Genomic DNA, 22,074 nt, shown 5'->3' with positions numbered 1-22,074 from the left:
TCTAAACAGGAGAATGCACGAAACAAGAATCAGTTCTGGCCTACACTGGGGTGGGGGATTGATCTAAATTATGCAACTTCAGCTTCGTAAATAACGTATCTGAAGTCGACATACTTAGATCTACTCACCGTGGTGTCTTCACCGTGGTGAGTCGACAGCTGATGCTCCCCCATCGACTCCGCCTGTGCCTCTCACTCTGGTGGAACAAGGGAGTCAATGGGAGAGCGCTCGGCGGTCAATTTATCGCATCTAGACTAGACGCAATAAATTGACCCCCGCTGGATCGATCGCTGCCCGTCGATCCTGCGGGTAATGTAGACAGTTAATGTGGACTGAGGAACTAATCAAAGATCTAAGGATAAAGAAAATCTCTTCTAAAAATAGGAAAGAGAAGAGCTAATTAAACAGGAATATTCAGAGTCAGCTAAGGCTTGCAGGGGAAAAATAAAAAGACTGCAAAATTAGCTAATGCTAGCCAAGCTGTTAAGGGAAATAAAAAGGGCTTTTGAAAGTAGAGCAAGGGGAAAGAAATACGAGACAGTATGTTCACTAATAAATGAAGAGGGGGATGAAACTGATGACTCACAAATGGTAGTTAATATTTGGTTTGTTTGTTTTTAATTGGTCTTCCACACAAAAAAATATGGAAAGGAAATCTGAGCATTTAATATGGAAAAAGACCCTATACAATAATTCTTGCTAAAAATCACATCAAACAATGCCTTAAACATACAGTATAACCTCAGAGTTATGAACACCAGAGTTACGAACTGACCAGTCAACCACACACCTCATTTGGAACCAAAAGTACGCAATAAGGCAGCAGCAGAGACTCAAAAAAAAAAAAAAAAAAGCAGCAAATACAGTACAGTTCTGTGTTAAACGTAAACTACTAAAAAATAAAAGGGAAAGCAGCATTTTTCTTCTGCATAGTTTCAAAGCTGTATAAAGTCAATGTTCAGTTGTAAACTTTTGAAAGAACAACCATAACATTTTGTTCAGTTACGAACATTTCAGAGTAATCACAAATTAGCCAGTCTGAATGACACATATTCTAGGATAGTAAGGAGACTATCTAATACCTTTACTGAGCTAGTGAAAAACTATTCATTTTCAAAGTATCAGCCTGGGAGCTTAAGGAAAAACTAGTCTTACATCTATTCCTAATGAAATAATGGAAGAAATACTAGAGAACCACCACCAAGACACATACTAAAACCTGGATTGTGAAACCCTTACTCATGTTGGTGGGCACTTATTCACCTAAGTAGTCCCACTGATGTCAGTGAAACTACTTACATGAATAAGTGCTTACCAATATAAGTAAACATAAGTGCTTACCAACATAAGTAAAGGTTATACAATCTAGGCCAAAAACATCTAGATGGTAATAAGGAGTCCAGTGGCACCTTAAAGACTAACAGATTTATTTGGGCATAAACTTTTGTGGGTAAAAAACCAACAAGTGGGTTTTTTACCCACAAAAGCTTAAGCCCAAATAAATCTGTTAGTCTTTAAGGTGCCACTGGACTCCTTGTTGTTTTTGTGGATACAGACTAACACGGCTACCCCCTGACACTTGACACCTACATGGAAATGCAATCATTAGCAGTACATACAGAATTCTAGGGTTACATACTGGAAATACTGGAGCAAGTTCAAGGAACAGTAATAAATATAATTAGAGTTAGAGGGATTGACGTATAAAGAAAAACTGAAATAGCTAAATAAACCTAGCTCAGCAAAGATGTCAGTAAGTGTTGGGGATACAAACAGCTTAAACAGAGGACACAGAAGTGGGCATAACTAGGAGTAACAGAGTGGAACTAAAAATGGAGAAATCTGGGATGAGTATCAGGAAATGCTTACTAATAGTGGGATGGAACATCTTGTGGACTATTCCACTTTCTTCATGGAAGGGAACATTTAAAAGTAGACTGGACAAAATAGTAGACAATGTACTACAGGAAACAATCCTGCTTTGGCCAGGAGATGGACTGGTTAACCTAAGAGGTTGTTTCTATTTCTAACTTTGTAGCCAATAAATATAAGTGATTGGTGAGTAGTTAAACAGTAAATACAGTTCCTGCTCCTTTCTGTTGGATCCTGATAAAGCATGCTCTACGTTCTGAATGTGAACAACAATTAAGACAGACCTTTTAGACATCAGGACTGTAATTCACAATTTACCAAGGTCATAGTAGCCAAAGTTCCAAGGAAAGTAAATTGGCTAATCCCAACATTGCTACTTATGAATGAGTCAGTGGGAGAAGATGCTACTGCACCTAAAGAGCCTGCATGTTACCAGAGCCAGGTTTATGGACACTCAGCAGTGCAGCATGTAGGGGGAAACACTGTCAGGATATCAATCTCAAATCTATGATAACAAGTGCAACACTTCAGCTCTATTATAATTTTATAGATATGCAGCACATAATACATATTCAAGTATCAGTATTTATTTCATGGTGAACTATGCTTTCCTCCCTTATTTCTTATCCCTCTCCTTACTTTAAGGGAAACCTTGAATGAATAGGAAGGTGTTTATGGCCTTTCCAAAACATATTTTTCCTATGCAGATATCACAGGTTAGAAGACGCAGCATTTGTAAGTAATGATCAGAGTAGAACTCTGCTAACACAAAGGAGCCGACTCAAGAGCCTTTACAATGTTTAATTTTTAATCACCCTGTCTTGTTTCTGAACTGCACTGCAAAGCAGTGACAAGCTTTGCATGGAACTCCAAACCATACTTAGCACTTATGGCTATTCATCTGCATGAAAATTTCAAAGTAATTATAGCTAATAAACATGTTATTTCTAAACCACTGAGGTGATATTACAAGTATGCTAGACCATATGGCTTCAATGTACTTATAAAGCATTGTGCTCCAGTGGGCCTTTTTATGTTGGATGTACCCAGGAACTGATACTATTCCAGAGGTGAATTTTTCATTTACTAAAAATCTGTTAGTTTGCAAAAAGGAGGAGAGGAAGCATGGTCTCACAGTTCAGGTACATGACTGGGAATCAGGAAACCTTGGTTCTATTTCCATCTCTACCACCAGACTTCTTCTGTGACCTTGGTAAAGTCACAATTTGTCTCAGATTCCCCACATGTAAAATAGTGTGTAGTGCAAAACCACACCACCTTAAAGGCACAATGTACCTCTACCTCAGAAGACAAAATCTCTCTCAGATCTCCTGAGTGCACAGTGGAAGCATGCTCATGCACCATCCCTTGCCAGGAGACATGCTCTCCTTTCCATGGCAGGCAAGGTCTGAGGGCCAAAGCAGAGCAGATAGGGCTATGGACTTCCACCTCTTTCTGGTAATTTGCACCCCCAGTGATATTCAAAGGGAGCAGTTTTGAGCACCCCCAAATATGAGGACTACAATTGCCCCTGGTTCTTGCACCAGTTCAGTAAAGGAACGGCCTAGTTAGGGGAGGAACAAGATAAATAGATAAACAAAAAGAATTAGAACATTCTCTTTTCTTTATGTTCCTTATTCCTAACACAGCATAGAGAATCCTTCTTTCAAAGCAACCTTTCAAGAGGACAGATCTTTGTAGTAGGGTATGGAAAACATATCAGAGTTAGACCAGGGCTCTTTACACATATCTTTCTGCTGATACCCTGAGTCCCTCTGCACAGGATGAAGTAATTGATCTAGTTGAATGAAATCAAATTCCCTCATCTTTGAAGGTTTCTGAAATGCAGAATCAGATCCATCTAGACATTTTCCAGCTGTGCCAGCTGCCCCTCACACTTGTATAAGGGCAGGGAGGTAATGTTCTTGGGACAGGAAGAACATCGAGGGGACAGTTTAATCAGCAGCTATAGTTTTAATACTCTATGTCAATACTATGCAACTCTGAGTTCTTTACAAAGTATTTTTAAATGCTTCCTTTCACCACCCTGTGTCTGTTTCTTATCAGTTATGAGTTCATCATAAATTGTTTTGTGCATATACTTCTAATCTGTTCATAGAGCAGGTCCAGTCTACCTGCACTGTACCTTCATCAGCAATTGCCAGCATAACAATAGAATCAGCACACTTCAGAGGACTATTCCTACTTATTTTGTCTTGATACTTTATACCCCAGAGAAAACATAGGTGTTTTCATAGGATTTCAAAATGCTAAACAGTTACCCTGTTGGTGGCAAGTCCTTATCTCTGCACCATTCAATAAGCTACAAAACACTACTATGCCAGTGAAACTTGAGATAACCTTGGCAGAGTCTCTTTAAATTAAACTTGCTGCAATACCTTTGTCATTCCCTTTAAGTCTGTTTGCTGACTCTCTGAAACTGTCATTTGTTTATCTGGCAATATGTGTTTGCTAATGTTTTCCTCATCCCTCCACACACCCCAACACCAGACATTCACCAGAAGCCTTGTTAAGTGCTCTGCAGAGTCCATGTGTGTGGGGGAGAGAGAAGGAGCAATATAACTTTTGGCTGCCCCACAGCTAAATGGCTGTCAAATTATTTAGTGTGCCAATTCTGCAGCAAAAGAACAGCCAAATATTCTCTGCATTTTTCTTCCTTCTGGGGAGAACTGTTCCCAAAATTACAGCTGCTGTTGACAGATCAATATGAAAAAGGCAGAATCCTGAACTACTGAGCAATATTAGAGAACTAACATCACTAACTTGGTAGCATATTAAGCCCACCATGACAGCTACCATAATCCTGAACTACTGAGCAATATTAGAGAACTAACATCACTAACTTGGTAGCATATTAAGCCCACCATGACAGCTACCATAATTTGTTTAAAAGAACTAATAATTTAAATTACATATGCAGTATAATGAATTGCTGCTTTTTAATAGTTATTGGATTGTGTCAGAACTATTTTCTGCTAAATGGTTACAGTTCATTGTTCAAACAAAAATAGAAGCTTCCTTAGTTTTGTAAATTATTTTGAATAATTCTTATGAAATATTTATTTGCATTGTTAATTTCCACAGCAGATTTAATAAGTGAAGTTACAAAATTCATTATTTCAATCAACTTATCACTGTAAAAGCATTAAAAAGCACATTTGAAAAAGTTTCTCCAGATCACAGTAACAAATATATTGAATTATTGGTCTGTGGCACAATATGAAGTTATTTACAATAGCATTTAAAATATGTTCTTTGCTTTACATTTTTTGGCCCAGGAAGCAAGCCACAGTATTTGTAATGTCACATTCTGTACATATCATTCTCTCAATTAATACCTTTACATGCTATAATTTTAAGACTAAAAAAATATATAAAAACTTTGCATTAATCATTCAGGGTGTTATAATTTACTATGTCCAAAGGTTTTATTTTAAGTCTTCTCTGATTTAATTAATTAAAAGATGTTTTTAATGAATTCTGTCAGTTTCGCTTTCCCCCCTCTGTATTAATACTGTGTTAAGAGCAAATTATGTAAGAGCATATGTAGTCCAAATATTAAATTCCTAGATACAAAATGATAACTTTTAAGTTGAGGCTATGAGACATCTGAATTGATTAACTCAAGTGACTGACAAGTCTGCTGGTCTAAAGAAGTTTGTTATCAAAGCTGGTAACTACCTTTACAGAATCTCTGCCTTTGCAGATGATGATAAATTTACTCCTGGACTACATTAAATGAAAAGGAGGAATGTTCCTTTGCAGCTGCTACCAATGTGCTGTTCAGACTTCTTCCTGATCATTCCCTGTTCACACATCATAAGGTGCTCTTCATTTTCACCCTTCCACTCCTCTGCAGCACAGCCAGCAATTAGTGGAGAATAAATTTAGAAGCAACTGAATCTAACCAGACATGATATTTAAAAACTGCAGATCATTTAATTTTCTTTTACCACTGAAAAGCAGTTTTATGAAGACGGATGGAAGGTAAACCTGCAAATTATGAACTGCCTAACATTAAGACTTTGAAAGACAGAGCTGGACAGTCATAAGATTGGAAAATGAACATCTTTACCCATTTTTCTCTTTTATGACAAATCCTATACTGTATAATGGACATGGCTAACAAAATATTTTATCCAAATAATTATCTTATTTAGGGAATATTATTTAATTTCAGGCTGATGAATTATGAGGTAAAATGATTGTGAATGTTTAAATGACCAGATTAATTAGTGTTCATAGATTTTTCAGTATCTAGCACTCTTGTTGGAACCTCAGCAAATAAAAGCCAAGGATCAGCTAGGTATGCATAGAGAACTACCTTTCCAACCCTTAGAAGTAGTCCCTCCAGATCAGGTGGAGGCACACAGATGAATCATTTTATAGAAACACTATCCTTGCTGTACTGGTTCTGTAGATAAAAGACAGGTCTCCAGAGCTGTCAGTCTGGTACTTGTCATGACCACTAAATCACTTAGAAACAAGCAAGCAAACAAAAAATAATTAGTTTAAAATAATTCTTCATAAGAGAAGATCTGACTATGTAGGCATTTTGACTGCAGTTATTAAACTACAGAAGATCTAATTTAGCCACAAGAGCAAGAATATCCCGAGTTAGAAAGATATTCATTGACAGTGGACTTGATTGTACACTGTGTTGCAACACACAGAGCCAACTGTACCTGTGTAAAATTACTTTTAAACCTTACCACTGGCAACCTTACTCCTTACCCCTTCTATAAGTCTGAACCTTACCCCTTCTATATGTCTGAAGATATTCTCCTCTTCTGCCCAATAGGTTTAAGTTGCAGTTTCACAAACTGGCTCTGTGAGTTCATGTGTAAACTCTCTAAGTGACGTGGCTGATCCAGAAAGGGATATGGTTAGCAAAAATTACACTGCACTTATTTGCCAGCTAGTGCCTAAATAAAGTTGGTATAAGTGATCTGCATAAATACAACAGCCAGGAGGCTAAACCTAAATGCCAATGCACTGGCACCCAGCTCAGTAACTGCATCTAATAATGCCATGCTCCATGACTGTCCCTCTGCTGATGTCCTCTAATGAGACACATCTCCTTTATTCTGCCTTCTTTTTGATGCCTTTTAATGTTAGACCATGGAAATTGCAATCTATTTGCCTTTGTATAACAGAGGATCACCTCACAGAACATATTTGCATGGGAATAGACTTGTGCAAACAGGAGATACAGGAGAAAAAAACAGCAGAGCACCTGAAAAGATTATAGGCTTGTAAAGTGGAGACACTGTCTGAAGCCAGTGGTTGTGAGGAGAGTGCCAGGGTCACTTTGTAGGCAATTATGTGGGAATTCCACTGCTGTGGGCTTTGAGAATTTTACAGTGCCTATGGCATAGAAGTCAGTTTTTTTCAGAGATCCATTTTCCTTTATAGATTTAGACCCCGACAGTGTAATGAGCTTTGCTCAATAAGCCCCCGCCCCAGGAAACGCAATAGCTCACCTTACCTGATCACTCTCGTTACAGTGTGTAGGGTAACACCCATTGTTTCACGTTCTCTGTGTATATAAAATCTCCCCACTGATTTTCCACGGCATGAATCCGATGAAGTGAGCTGTAGCTCACGAAAGCTTACGCTCAAATAAATTTGTTAGTCTCTAAGGTGCCACAAGTACTCCTTTTCTTTTTGCGGATACAGACTAACACGGCTGCTATTCTGAAACTAAAATCAATGGGCCTCCATTTGGATATAGGAGCTAACTGCAGCATTGAGGCCTTGTTCAGCATGTGTCTTAAGCACTCTTCTTGACTATTTTCACATATAGCCAATTGAGAGCTTTTTTTACCCTTCTTGTACTCTTCAAATTCTCCAAGCACTAGTGAAAGGACAATCATTTCAGGAATAACAATGCATCTGTGTGTCACCATTGGGGCAGAGACAAGGGAACTGACTAATGTGGGTGTGGCTACAAGGAACCTTTGGTTCCTATTATAACCCACAGGAGCTTCAGAAAGGTATTGGTTTCACAGTAAAACAGCCTCCTATGAAGTCAATATACTATAACCTTCCTGTGGATAGAACAGTTTCAAAATGTCCTTTTTTCAATAAAACTTAGGAACATCACTAAAACATATTACACAACTAAAATTCTTATCAAAGATTTTAGTCAGCATTCTAAAAATAGACAAGAACAGATTTTAGATCTTAACTTATTTTCATTTTATAAAAACATTCTGTTTATTTAATGACTGACTAGTTTTCTACAATTATTGTACATGTAAGTGTGATTGGCTATTAGAGCTGAACTGAGTAGGATAATTATCTTTTTGCATCGTTTTAATACTTTATTGAATTAGGACATTCACATGAACTGTCATATAGATGAGATTTGAACTTTTTTAAACCCAGATTATCTAAACATATTAAAATACTAAATGGCATTAAAAATTCCAGATGATGGATTAGAAACAACAGAAGAATGCAGGTTAAAACATCCAATTTGATGTTGTGCAACTTGAAAATCATATGGTATATCAAATTCTGTAAAATTCTGGTTAAGCCATTGTAAAATACACTCATGCTACAGATCAAAGACCCAATTCTTCAAATGTGCACTACAGATCTAGTATTTACTACCATGAAGTGTCTCATAGAAGACAATGGTAAATATAACAAAGAGTATGGTCTGGTTCAAAAAAGCACTTAAGTGAGTGGGTAACTTTAAGCATCCAAATAGTCTCATTGAAGTCACTGGGACTTAAGCTTATGCTTAAGTACTTTGCCAAATTGAGGCTTTAGCTGGTCAGTATCCATGATTCTCCAACCAGAAGCACGTGTCTTATTTTGAAAACAATGGGGCTACTCACAGTAGTAAACACTACATGCAGCAGTAAATGTTTGAAGGATTCAGTCTATAGGTAGCCAATTTTACTCTAATAATTGAAATGGGGTATTAGAATAAATAATATCAAAATGTAGGATATGAAATGTAGATTATAATACATTTAGTTATAGCAGAGAATGACAGAGAACACAAGTTTAGTGAACTTTTTAATTATTTTATTTTCAACAACGGAATCTACACTGTATGGCAAGCAGTCTATTGAGATTTTTTTCTTTAATAATTAACACATTTATGACAGATTTAGTTACTTGTTTGTATTATACATGTATTTCCAACGAATTTGTCACTTACATGGCTATTTGTTGAACTATGCTAACTCCATTACTTTACTACAGGAAAGTGATTTTAAAAATTACTTTTTAAATGTACTGAACTGAAAATATTTGTAATGAAATTGATCATAAAATATGTTGTGGTGGACATGAAAACCTATTTACTTTAGCTGAGCTGTGAATACAGCAGTATTCTAAAAATGTAGAAGAGACAAAGACAACAAACAGCCTGAGCAACAGATGGCATTTTCAGAATGCACTAGTATATCATTATTTTCAACCCCATGGAGTTTTTATAAAAACATCAATAGACCCTGGGAATTGGAGACTTACAATTTATTTTATTTATTTTTTTAAATTCATAAAAGACTTGTTCAGTAAACAGACAGACATTTAAAGATATGCAAGATACTTATTTTGATCTCTCATACCAATAATCACAGAAGCTGTAGTCAACACTTAAGCCAAAATTTTCATGAGTGACTAAACATTAGGCACTCAAATACATATTAAAGTATTTAAATAAGTTGTCCATCCTTAATGAAAGCTGCATGTGTTATGTATCTTTGAAAATATGACCACTTATTTAGATGCCTAAGCCATGAAACTTTTGACTTTAGGACTCAATCCACTTCCTACTGAAGTCAATGAGCCAGATTCTCAAATGGCATAAATTTGAGTAGCAATTTATACCAGCTGAAGATCGGGGCTAGTGACTTCTGCCATTGACTTCACTGGAATTAGGAGCAGGTCCTTAAAGATAGTCATTAGAAATTTAGAAAATAATGCAAAATGTCACATAACAGTAAAAATAAAACAAAAGACTAACAAACTCTTAGAAAAAAGAAAAGGAGTACTTGTGGCACCTTAGAGACTAACAAATTCATTTGAGCATAAGCTTTCGTGAGCTACAGCTCACTTAATCTGATGCATTCAGTGGTGAACTGTAGCTCATGAAAGCTTATGCTCAAATAAATTTGTTAGTCTCTAAGGTACCACAAGTACTCCTTTTCTTTTTGCAGATACAGACTAACACGGCTGCTACTCTGAACTCTTAGAATGGTGCTATAAATCATCTTAGCTTTACTGTAATGAACTGAGCTCCAATGACTGATACCAGCTGAGGATCTAGCCCTCCAATTGAAAATTAGCAGACTAGCTACTTAGAGGACCACTTTTAAAGGTCAATTCTCCCTCTGATCTAGTAGGGAATTGCATGTGTAACTAGAATAAATCCCTTAAAATATTGTTTGCAATTCTGAAGGACATTTCTGAGGGGGCTTAACAAATCAGCCTGTGCTTAACTCCAAACAACTGATTTATTTGTCCAGATAGGTATCCCTTCACACAACTTGTCAACCCCTGATGAGATTAAAAAGTTGCAAGAGAGCAGCCACAGTTTGGGAATATGAATTGTGAAGACAGATTAGTTAGACCTGACCTCTAGAGCATACAAAGAGGTTACTAAATGGTGATTGTATGTAAGTTTAGAAGATCCAAAAAGAAAGTGAACAGCTTGTTGCAAATTTTTTATTAGGCCCCAATCCAAATATCATTTAAGTCAATGCGAAGACTTGTACTGGACTTCCGTAATGTTACAATGAGTTCTAAATTCAGACCCTATCCTGCAAACAATAATTACTGAGGAAAATTCCACCAAAGTCATTGATGGTGGCAAGTGGTTGCAGCCCACAGCTAGCTAATACTTAAACAAAAAGATCATGAATTAAAATTGAATCGAGGGCAGCAGAAAGTTTCTTTGGATTTATTTAAAATAAATATTATTATATACATAATGAATGGTAATATATGGAACAGATGACCAAACAAAAGATGTCTGCTTTAATTATCACTTATATATAAAATTGTTGACATTAAAATGAATTACATCAAAGTTAGATCTATTGCTTTGACTGTTAAAGTTGGATTGATATTCTGGAGCCATCTCGAGAGGAAGGGAAAGAAGCTTGTATTTTTCTGTTTTCTCTTTTGTATTTGTGTTTTAATATGAGCTTTCATAACCCAGCTTCTCCTTTCCTTGAATGAAATCAAACTCTTGTGATTATTAATGATCTGGATGATGGCATGGACTGAACCCTCAGCAAGTTCATAGATGACACTAAACTGGGGGAAGAGGTAGATATGCTGGAGCATAGGGATAGGGTTCAGAGTGACCTAGACAAACTGGAGGATTGGGCCAAAAGATATCTGATGAGGTTCAGCAAAGACACGTGCAAAGTCCTGCACTTAGGATGGAAGAATCTTGTGCACTGCTACAGGCTGGGCACTGACTGGCTAAGCAGCAGTTCTGTAGAAGAGGACCTCGGGATTACAGTGGACGAGAAGCTGGATATGAGTCAATAGCGTGCCCTTGTTGCCAAGAAGGCTAACTGCATATTGGGCTGCATTAGTAGGAGCATTGCCAGCAGATCGAGGGAAATGATTATTCCCCTCTATTTGGCACTGGTGAGGCCACAACTGGAGTACTGAGTCCAGTTTTTGCCCCTCCCACGACAGAAAGGATGTGGACATATTGGAGAGAGTCCTGCGGAGGGCAACAAAAATTATTAGGGGGCTGGGGCACATGACTTATGAGGAGAGGCTGAGGAAACTGGTCTTATTTAGTCTACAGAAGAGAAGAGTGAGGGGGGATTTGATAGCAGCCTTCAACTACCTGAAGGGGGGTTCCAAAGAGGATGGAGCTAGGCTGTTCTCAGTGGTGGCAGATGACAGAACAAGGAGCAATGGTCTCTAGCCGCAGTTGGGGAGGTCTAGGTTGGATATTAGGAAAAAACTGTTTTACTGGTGGGGAGAGGAGCATGAAGTACTGGAATGGGTTACTTAGTGAGGTGGTGGAATCTCCATCCTTAGGCCTTTAAGGCCAGCTTGACAAAGCTCTGGATGGGATGATTTAGTTGGTGTTGGTCCTGCTTTGAGCAGGGGGTTGGACTAGATGACCTCCTGAGGTCTCTTCCAACCCTAATATTCTATGATTAGTACATTAGTCTATTTTAGTAATATAATTGTGATTTAACATTAGGACTTCAATCAAAGATTAAAAAGAGGAAAAATGGGAATAAAATATTAAGCCCTTGTTTTAAACAAATAATTTGGGTAATGAGTAAATATAGGAAGACAAATTTGGAAAACCATCAGAAAGATTAATTCATATATTTTGAGATGCATCTGAAATGTTTTCCTTGTATAAATGTGTCATGTTTCTGTGTTTTGTATAGCACACTTTTCTCAAGTGGAATGGTTTACAAAGCAAGCTCATTAGGACAAAAGTTTTGGTTCTTGCAAAACACAACTAAATGTGTTTTATAACAAGAAACTTCGGTGGCCCAAAACAGACATTTTTTTCCTTGATTAATTACATTTACATGTATGGTTTTCTTCATTTTTAAGTTTGTCTCTTCAAACAGCTCCTGTGCCCCAAAACAGCAAAGAGCAATCAATTAATTCTCCTTTTCACCTCAAAACGAACTACTGTTTCAGTCCTTTGAACAGGTTTATAATATAATAGATTGTAGAATCTCTTTTTATATTTATTCTACTTAGTCCGAAAACAAATGCTTCAGATGGTAGGATGTATGGTGTGGAAGGATAAACTCCAACGAAGAGTCCAGAGACTCTATCCCCAACCTTTTTCAATGAACTTGCTATATTAACAATCTGAGGCAATTTTAGGATTTTAGAGGCTATGCTCCAAAGAATGACCACCCTGCCCCTTTAAGCGGTGGAGGAGAGGTAATTCGGCTGGATGGCCAAATGAAGGGAACTGTGCTTTATGACGTGGGTGGGGGGAAGTGATAACTGCTGCAAAAAGGACAGCGTGGTCACTGACACATTCTTGGGAATGAGGGGCTTGAAAGGGGCAGCCCTGTGCCTTAACCCTCCCTTTTTCACGGAACAGGCTGAGGCGAGCCAGTCAGCGGCCACCAGATATAATTGTGGTACACCTTGGGGAAAACTATTTGGGAATGCTTAAAGGGGTAGAACTAATGCTTAGAGCAAGGAGGGACTTGAGGCTGATCCCTGAAATTTTTCCAGGAGTTAACATTGTATGGTCAGACATGCTTCAGCACAGGATCTGGCGGGGAGCAATGAGTCCCCCCCCCCCCCAGGGTGGACAAGGCAAGGAGGTATGTGAACAGGGAGGTGGCCAAAATTCCTTGGGACCCTAGGAGGGGCAGTAATTTCACATCCTGGCATAGTATATGGGGCACCAGAATTGTTTTGGGAGAATGGGGTTCATCTTTCAGACTTAGAGACTCATGTTTTTGACTGAGAGCAGCAGGAGATGTCTGGGAACCTGACTGCGTTTGGGGAGGCAAGTGGCACAGATGAAGAGGCTAAGATTCACCAAAACTAGATTGCTCCAAATATGTTAATATATTACTCAGGCACTCATAGTGGTGTTAATATACAAAGATGCCTACGCATATATATCATATACACATAACATAAAACCTACAGTAATGTGTGGGTAACATATTTGCATCTAAAAATCAACCTATTAGGTCTCTTTTGGTTATGTTCTTCATTTCACTATCCCTTCTTCACTTTCCCCTGGCTCACTTTTCCCTGTACACATTCTCTTGGAGCTTCCTTTTCTATTTCATTTTTTATAATAGTTTCTGGTTTGATTAAATCTATTCTTCTTTCACTCCCACTTGTCTTAGTTCCTTCTTACCATCCCCTTTCTCCATGTCTGACTTTCCTTGCATCCCTTCTCAGTGTTTACTCCATCACACCCTCTTTTCTGCAGCCTTTCTTTCTTTCTCCCCCTTTACATGTGCTCCTTCTCTCTTTCTCTTCCACTTCCACATCATTCTCTCCTAAAATTCCAATATAAGTGTCATAGTTCAGGGCAATTCCATCTGCATCTCCCGGCTCCTCAACCATCACCCTCTTAGGCAGAGACTCTCTTTCTAATAACCAAGGTTTTTTCAGGCTGTACAGTTCCTTGCCTACACTGTGAGTTCCCCAGCAAGTCAGACAGCTAAACAGGCCTGTCAGAGGCTATAAACACCATAATTGCCCACAGTTAGAAGTTACCACAAAGCTCTATCTAAGCAAGCACATTTATTCTTAAGATGAAAGCTTTACAGAGAAAACATATTAAAAAAAGTAAAGAACACATGCTAATAAGCTTACCAGAGATGACCCTAACTCCAAGAAAGATGCTGACAGATGATCAGTATTTCAAGCCTCACCAAGGGGTCTTCTGTGATTACATGTTTATAATAGCTGTTCGCTCAGAACAAGCACACCCATGAGTCTGAGAGTCCTTCCTTTATACAGTTTGGTCTTTGATATTGCGACTTTGGGAACAAGTAATCAGCAGACAAAATTCCCCTCCTCAGGACAAAACTTCTTAAGTCTGAGTTCTTGCAGTCTGGGTACACTGGTATACATTTCCCCCTAGAGATTTCCTGGGAAACCCATCTATGTTTATTTGTCCCATAAGTTCATTCTTATCTGGCACAATTGTTTCAAATAGTCCTTTGAAGATCATAACACTTCCCAGGGTTTACGCTGGTCACGTCTCCCCCTATAGAAGTTGCATACAATTCCACAATAACACATAAACTTTGCATTTTTAATACAATCGACTCCAGAGTTACTTAAACTTAATTCAGTATGATTTTTCACTGATATTGGGGAAATTGCCATATCTATCAAAAAGAATTACTGATGTCCTGGGGCCTGGGGAAAGGTTATCCTCCAGAGGTGTCAGTGGAAGCAACTGGTTTTCTTCTCTTCCCCATCTGTGGGCACAGAAGGAACTTGTTCTTCCTCCATCTCACTGAGGAAAGTGGGGACTATACTTTCCCCCTTTCCCCACCAAAAGTCTCAAAGGGGTGTGTCTCTGCCTCTTCTCCACACCAGAGGAGACGTGGGAGGGTGAGGTTTTCCTCCCCTACTATCAGAGGGGAGAGGAACTCTTAGCCTCATCACTCCTCACCATCTAACTCTTATAGGAAGCCCTGGAGGGCCCCTCTGCTTCTCCCTAACCAAGAAGCAGAGAGAAGCTCTGAGGCTCTGCCTTGCTTTTCCATCCTGTCCTACCAGAAGACCAGGGGAAGCCCTGGGGAGATTTTCTGCCTGTGCTCCACACAAAGTGGAAGTCCACAGAGTAGTCTCTCTGCCTCTCCCTTTCATCCAAGGGAGCAGGGGGGACGCTCACTAGTGAACACAGCTCTCTGGGCAGCCTTCTCACTGTGCCATGCAGTCCAGCAGAGTACAGAAGGAAATAGATGAACCTGCAAGGGGCAGCTAGAGCAGTGGGCAGGCAGGAAGTGCTCAGCAGTGACCCCTATTGGCCAGTGGTACAAATTACTCCAAAATAAAAACAGCTTCCAGCAGCAGTTCTGGGGCCCTTCCACTCCTGCCGCCAGAGTGCTACTGTAGTTTGGTAGGTGGGCTAAAATCAGTAAGTTGTTTCCATCCAACTCAGACTGTTTATTTCAATGTCACAAAAATATGGATAAAAAGCCATTCCCACTCCCTCTTTTGTGTATGTGCTTCCCTTTCCTGCTTTTTGGGAGATGTCTTTGATAACTTTAGCAAATATAGTCTCCTGTTTCCTTGCAGAATATTATAATTAATCCCTTCAGGGCATAGGCAAAGTAAGTCTTAATATATGCTAACTTTTTCACAGAAATGATTCAACACTATATAGACAGTTGCTTTAGTGTTCTCCCCAACTCACAAGAAAACCGTCACTTTGACAATCTGCTTTTGGTAGGGTTGCCAATTTTGGTTGGATGTATTCCTAGAGGTTTCATTACATGACATAATCTTTAATTTAAAAGATTAATCTTTAATTCCTGGAGACTCCAGGACAATCCTGGAGGGTTGGCAACCTTAGCTTTTGGGTTAGAGGTATAAATGACAATGAACTGAATGACTTAGAGCAAAAGAGAAAGGCACATGCTTCAGCTCTTCTCACACTTTTTGTATCCTTTATATTTTAAGAATGGACTATGTCCATCCTATCTCATTTCAGGAGGATGGACAAGGAGTCGGGTGAGGGAGGACATCAGACTACAAGAGAAGACAGTGTATTCTTAAGAAAACTCCCAAGGCCATAATATAGATTTTGCCTTAAAACAAACATTTACATCTTTAAAACATGTTAATGAAGTCTATTTATATTCAAAGTGATTGATTCTCTGTGAAATGATTTAATGTTTGATTTACAAACAGAAACTGAGTAAAATGTGAATTATTGTTTAGAGCATGAGGTAGAGTTATTGCAGCTTTTCCTTATTATTTATAGTGATTTAACTCCTTCATAATATAAATGAACTTTAAAAATCCTTCTTATATAGACAAACCAGATTAGATCACAGCTAAATATTATTTTAATTTGAAATTACTCATAGAGAAAATATTATTCCTGGTATCTCTACTTTATGTCATTTGTTTTGTACGTTAAGGAATTTATTATGAAGAATATAGAAGCTGAAATCAAGAATTTAATTTCCCTTTTTAAAAAAACTAGGAACCTTTTTACTGGATAATTATTTTACAGTTATATTCCAAGTTGAGTATGACAAAGGGGATATATTAGGTTTAAAGTTTTACATTAAACTCTTCAGTAGCAATTCATTTAATAAATAGCATATTTATTACTTAGTTCTCTTGTGTGTGAATATCTTGCCAAATATCAGTGTAACTTTACATTTACTTTCAGAATGAAAATAACTAAATGTTTGAAACCCTGTGCAATTCATTTGAAATTACTAAATTAAACACATATGCTTTCTTTCCAATATTATTTTAGCTACTAATTACTTGAATTTAAGATAAACAGAATTGTTAATTTTATAAGCTATTTTATTACATAAGCATTAAAAAGAAGATTGTCAGATATTTAAGAGAAGAGACAATAGTACAGCTGAGGTTGTATAAATTATAGGTATTACTTCATAAACACACAGTTCAAAAGTTGTATCAGACTTTTTATCAATTAATCTTGCCTGACTCATCTTTCCTCCAGTAGTTCAATAGTCAGTTTAATATAGGCACTATTTTGTACCAAATTTTCAATTTGTCAAACATTTCTATACTGGATTTTTGATTTTGCAGCCTAGCCACTAAATACATGTATTGACTGCAATCACAAGAATTCTACCATTATCTGTTTAATTTCAGGGAATAGGATACTTCCCTAATAAGAAGACTGTAAAGTATATGCCACTGAAATACCTCTTGCATCAATTTTCCAACATCAGTAGCCCTTCAGTTTGGGACAAACCAAAGACGGTTTCAGATACTCTTGTAGTAGTTACTATTTTTATGACTTGGCTCAAAAGCTTGCCTTAATCTCTTTATTTAGGGAGAAGCTGCAAGCTTGCCAACTTTAGCAAATGTTAATACAGGTCATGCATTCCAGGGAAATATACAGTGAACAAGTGCTGTTCCATTTTAACAAAAGGAAATTTAGAATAAGGTGATGAAGGAGAGTGATAAACGATATTGTTTAAGTCCTACTTCCAGTTCTGTGGTATCCTGCAGATATCTGCTTATACTTTGCTTCATTTTCATTGAGCTGTTACATGAAGTAACTCACTCAGTTTGTAGTGTTCCTGCATTATCTATATTTTCATGGGCAGTGTGGCACTTGTAAGCATGGACGTCATCCTTCCAGTCTCCTCACACTATAAGACTTCATATCCAGTAAGTCCAGAAACCAAAATGCTCTGAGCACAAACAAGTAAACAAAACTACTGGAACCTGAAGAGATGCCGAACCAATACATGAAGTACTGCACATTTTATACAAATATAATCTTAATGTGCAGGCTATGAACCAAGCCTTTGCAGTGTATCTAACCAAGACTCCTAAGCAATTCTGTGTTAAAACTGTCTATACTACCAATGAGATGGATTCTGAAGTCATTCCTGAACAACTGTCTCTCCCTGCTCAGGAAGTTTAGGCCTCAAACAACTGATTCTTTCTGTCTCTTCCCTTACTTTCTAGAAACCAAAGACTTTCTAATTGGCATAGACATCTTGGATAGATGAAATCACCCATCATACTCGATTCCAAACTGGAGATCCACACCATTTTCCTGAGTTGTGTGTTGGGAGCATCACCAGGTAAGTTTCCAGCTTGTTAAAGACTCTGCAATCCTAGGTTAAAGGACTGAAAGTGACACCTCACCCAGCCATGCAGCCTGCATGCCCTTTCCAAGCTGGGTTTCTGGGATCCCCATTCACAGAGCCCCAAATCGGAGAAAGCTAAAAGAACATGCAGGGAACTCTTTGGGGTGGCTAAAGTCCTGTCCCCGGGGAGTCCGAGTGACTATGTAAAATTAGTGGGAACTCCTATCCCAAGAAGGGAGTCTCAGTGCTCTAGAAAGAGAGTCATTCAACCAACCGTGCCACTGGAGATGGGACCAGGTCCCCGTTACACCATCGGCACCAGCGACACCCTACCCAGAACCGTCCAGCACTACAGCGGGCTGCATCAATGGCAGTGCCCCCCCCCCCAGCGACCTGCACGTCGAGCCGCTGCTGGGGAGGGATGCGAGGGGGGAGGGCGGGAGGTAGAAAAGGAGACATTACCAGAGTTTTGTTCCCGTTCTTGCTGAGAGGCCCTCGGAAAACTCCCTTGATGTTGCGGAAGTGCCCATTGCTGAGGTGCGTGGAGCTGATGACAATGTAGTAACACTCCATGGGGCAGCCGCCGCCTCCCCTGCCGCCGCTTCCATGCACCCCCGTGCCGGCAGCTCAGGCGGACCCCGGCCGGGCGGAGGGACGGTGCTGCGCTGAGGGGACCGGAGGAAACAGAGCCCCGCCGGCATGTACACCGACCAGCTCCGGCTAATCTCGACAATTAACCCAGCCGCCCAACTGCTCCGCCTGGCAGAGCTCGGTGCCCCTCCCCTCGCGGGGAGACACGCACGGGAATTGCAGGCGCCCGGGGGCACGGGCCAGAGTCTCCCGCGGTCTCAGGGCAGCGCTGGCGGGAGGAGGCGGCGGCGCAGCGGCGGGAGCGGCAGCAGCATCTCCGTGGCTTTGCTGGAGGAGTCTGAGCTGCTGCCTCTCACAGGCACAGTGTTGTTATACCGCGCAGCGTTGCCGGTCCATTGCACTGAGCCAATGGCAGAGAGCCACTGGGCTGATCCCGGGAGCTGTCAGAGGAGTACAGCTGTCACACGCCGCCTTCCCGCCCCCTCCCCGCCAGCTCCCCCCCCCCCCCCCAGCTTCCCCTCCCCGGGCGCGGGCTATTGTCTCGGCCCCAGCCACTTCGCCAGCCGCAGCGGGAGGCGGGCAGCGGACCCGAGCCGCCGCCGCCGCGCAGGTAAAGGAGAAGGAGCGAAGGAAACCAGGCCGGGGGCAACGGGAAAGTGGAAGCAGGAGAGGCGGCCCCCGGCCCTGGCTGGCTGGGAGCCCTTCGCTTCGACTGCAGCAAATTCCTAGAGCCCAACAGCAGCCCAGCCCGAGACAGCGTCCCCGGCCGCCGCTCGCCGCGGGCAGGGCTCGCAACCTGGGGGGCGGGGGGGCGCTTTCGAGTTTAGCCTCGGGTTACTCCGGGATTTGTGGACCGGGACAGCCAGCCAGAGGAGGGAGCAGGGATCAGCCCCCCCCCCCCCCCCGCCACTCTAGGAGGGGTCTGGCACTGGCAGGCCAGCTGCTGGTGACAAGGGAGCTCGCCGCCGCTGCCCCGTCCTCTTCCCTGGGCTGCTCCCCCCCCCCAGCACCGTGCAGCTCGAGCCCCGCGGCCGAGGGGCAGGGCTCCCCGAGCCCAGCGAGCCCTGGAGCAGTGCCGGCCTTTGCTGCGGCCGCGACCGCTGGTCCTGGGCAGCGGATCAGGGCGCAACGCCCGGCACTTCCCCGGCTCTGGCTCTGCGCGGGGCGGGGGCGGTCCGCGTGCTGCTCTTCTCCCCTCTAGCTCCTCTGAGCGTGGCTCCTTGGGAGTGCATACGGGATTCATTAGCAGGCACTTAAAGGGATCAATAGCAGCTAGCGGGCAGCCTGGGGACCGGTCCTTTAGTGGATGGACTGAGAGTTTTATTCCCCTCTCTCTCCGGGCAGTCTTAATTGGTTAATGAGGATTTCAGAACCCTGGACTGTGCCTAGGCATAGGGCAAATGTCACTCTGGGTTCTCCTGTGCCCTCCAGTGGGGTAGAACTGGGGAAATCCCTGTACACTTCAAGTCACTCACGGCATTACTGAAGTTGGACGAAACCTGGGTCCATGCTCCTACTACTCCCATGCCAATCACTTCCTAAAGACACAATAGGTACCAGGCATCTCGCTTCATAAAACTGAGACCATGCTACCTACTAGCAAAGTGTTACCTTTTATCCGGCTACAAACGGATCCAGGCTTCGTCGACCGATCAGCCGCCCCCGTGTTAAGGGGAAACTGAATAAGGGCAGGGCCATAAAATACGTTGGGTGAGGAAAACAATGTTGCTTTCTTGAAAAGAACACTCGTTACAGCGCAGGTAATGGGAAAACTTGTCATAGATCGGAGTTCAGCTTTTTTGGAGGGGGTATTGCTTGTTTATTACTACCGATAAGGGACAGGAGTCTTTCCGTACACTCAGCTGATGTATTTTCTAATGTATCCGCTTGGGGGAGTCTGGGAATCTTTAAAATAAAGACCATGTTTACAAAACTTCCACATCACAGACTGTTTAGTTAGGGTTGGACATGGGTGATGCAGTGTTTTATAAAAAAAAATCTAGTAAAACTACATCACGTTGTTGATTACAGTTTCCTTGAACACTTCAAATTACATTGAAACACTCTTCTAGCACTTCACAGTGTTGTTTTTATTTTTCTAACTGCAGATATTATTATACCCCACTGAGCTGTGAACCTAATTATGTGGTTTTCTCTGACTTTGAGGCACTGTGGTCCCCTTGCTACGGAATGAGGATGGAAATGAAGACACCTGTGTTCTGTTCCTAGTTTGTGGCAGATCTGTGTCATCACCATCAAGTCACCTTCCTCAACTTTAAAATGTGTACGATTCTTACCCTCCCCTTATAAAGTACTTGGAAAAAATCTATGGATGAAAAACACTAAATAAGAGACACTATTATTTACTTTCCCCAAATCTAGCCAATATTTAAAACCTACCAACAGTTAATAAATGGTAAGAACTAGTGCTTTGTTCCTTTCAATACCAATAAAACAGATCTTGCATGCAAACAAATCAACATTGTCACAAAACAAAACCTTGTTTTTTCCTGTGGATTCAGCCACCTGCACTTTTATTACACATAACATTAAGATGTTCCTAGGTGCCCCTTTCCCCCCTCCAGCCCACTTTACATTCATTGTTTAGTGCTAGGAGTCAGGTTTTGTGGCATAAGATTAATTCCATTGCTAAAAATGGGAATTACAGCAAAAAGAATTAACTCAGAACCATGATGTAACATCATAAAATGCGTCTCAGCCAGCATTTGCTCCTGGCAAGCAAAATATGATGATCCTATCAGTTTGTGTTAGGAAATAAGGAAGCTGCTTCTAGGAAATTCTGATGGGTGTCACTTTCCTGTCAGAATTTCCTATCTTTACCATTTGTATCCTTGATACAGAAGGCAACAATTTATGATAGGAGCCTTCCTCCTATTAGAATTTGCTATCTTCTCTAGTTCTCATCTTGCAGTAGGTAGTAAATTTTGGCAGGTGTCAGTCATCCATCAGAATTTGCTAGCTGTTGCACCAATGAATCAAATGATGAAGGTAGGACATTGTGACAGGTGAGACATTTGTCAGAATTTGCTACTAACTGTTACAGGAATGTTTCAGAAAATAGAGAGTAAAATCTATCTATGTGTGTGCATGCACTGCTCCCCCCCCCCCAAAGCAAGTAGCAAGATTATTACAAAATAATATGGGTTTTGAGCCACCTCACCATCATCAATGGTTGGTAGATTTAGTATCACAACACACTGGCCCAAACCTAGTCTTTGGTAGGACTACTGATGTGAATAAGGTGTGCAGGATTGGTCCCTTAATGCAAACAATCTACTGTGGCAAGATACAT

At 40.6% G+C, this 22,074-nt stretch overlaps 1 protein-coding gene and 1 long non-coding RNA gene across 5 annotated transcripts in view; one reads left to right on the top strand and one right to left on the bottom strand.

The window, feature by feature from the left end:
• The window catches only part of ZNF804A (zinc finger protein 804A), a 220,573-nt gene extending 201,344 nt beyond the window's left edge, over positions 1–19,229 (bottom strand). For 2 of the 4 annotated variants that reach the window (XM_048869379.2, XM_075118004.1), the window contains exon 1: positions 18,633–18,709. Coding sequence is in view for 1 of the 4 variants with exons in the window: in XM_048869378.2 (XP_048725335.2) it covers positions 18,633–18,743 (111 nt within the window). In the remaining 3 variants the exon portion in view is untranslated. Of the gene's footprint in view, positions 1–18,632 lie in introns of all 4 variants that reach the window. The other 2 variants (XM_048869378.2, XM_075118002.1) reach the window with 2 other exon arrangements.
• Positions 19,230–19,297: 68 nt separating this feature from the next.
• On the top strand, positions 19,298–21,187 carry LOC142068561 (uncharacterized). Its single transcript, XR_012664398.1, has 2 exons — positions 19,298–19,371; positions 20,928–21,187. It is a non-coding gene; the product is annotated as an uncharacterized LOC142068561 (long non-coding RNA).
• The last annotated feature ends 887 nt before the right edge of the window (positions 21,188–22,074 follow it).

Source organism: Caretta caretta, chromosome 11 (genome assembly GCF_965140235.1).
Source record: "Caretta caretta isolate rCarCar2 chromosome 11, rCarCar1.hap1, whole genome shotgun sequence".
Taxonomy (NCBI): domain Eukaryota; kingdom Metazoa; phylum Chordata; order Testudines; family Cheloniidae; genus Caretta; species Caretta caretta.
The sequence above is the reverse complement of the archived record's forward strand: the minus strand, read 5'-3'. Positions and strand labels throughout refer to the sequence as shown.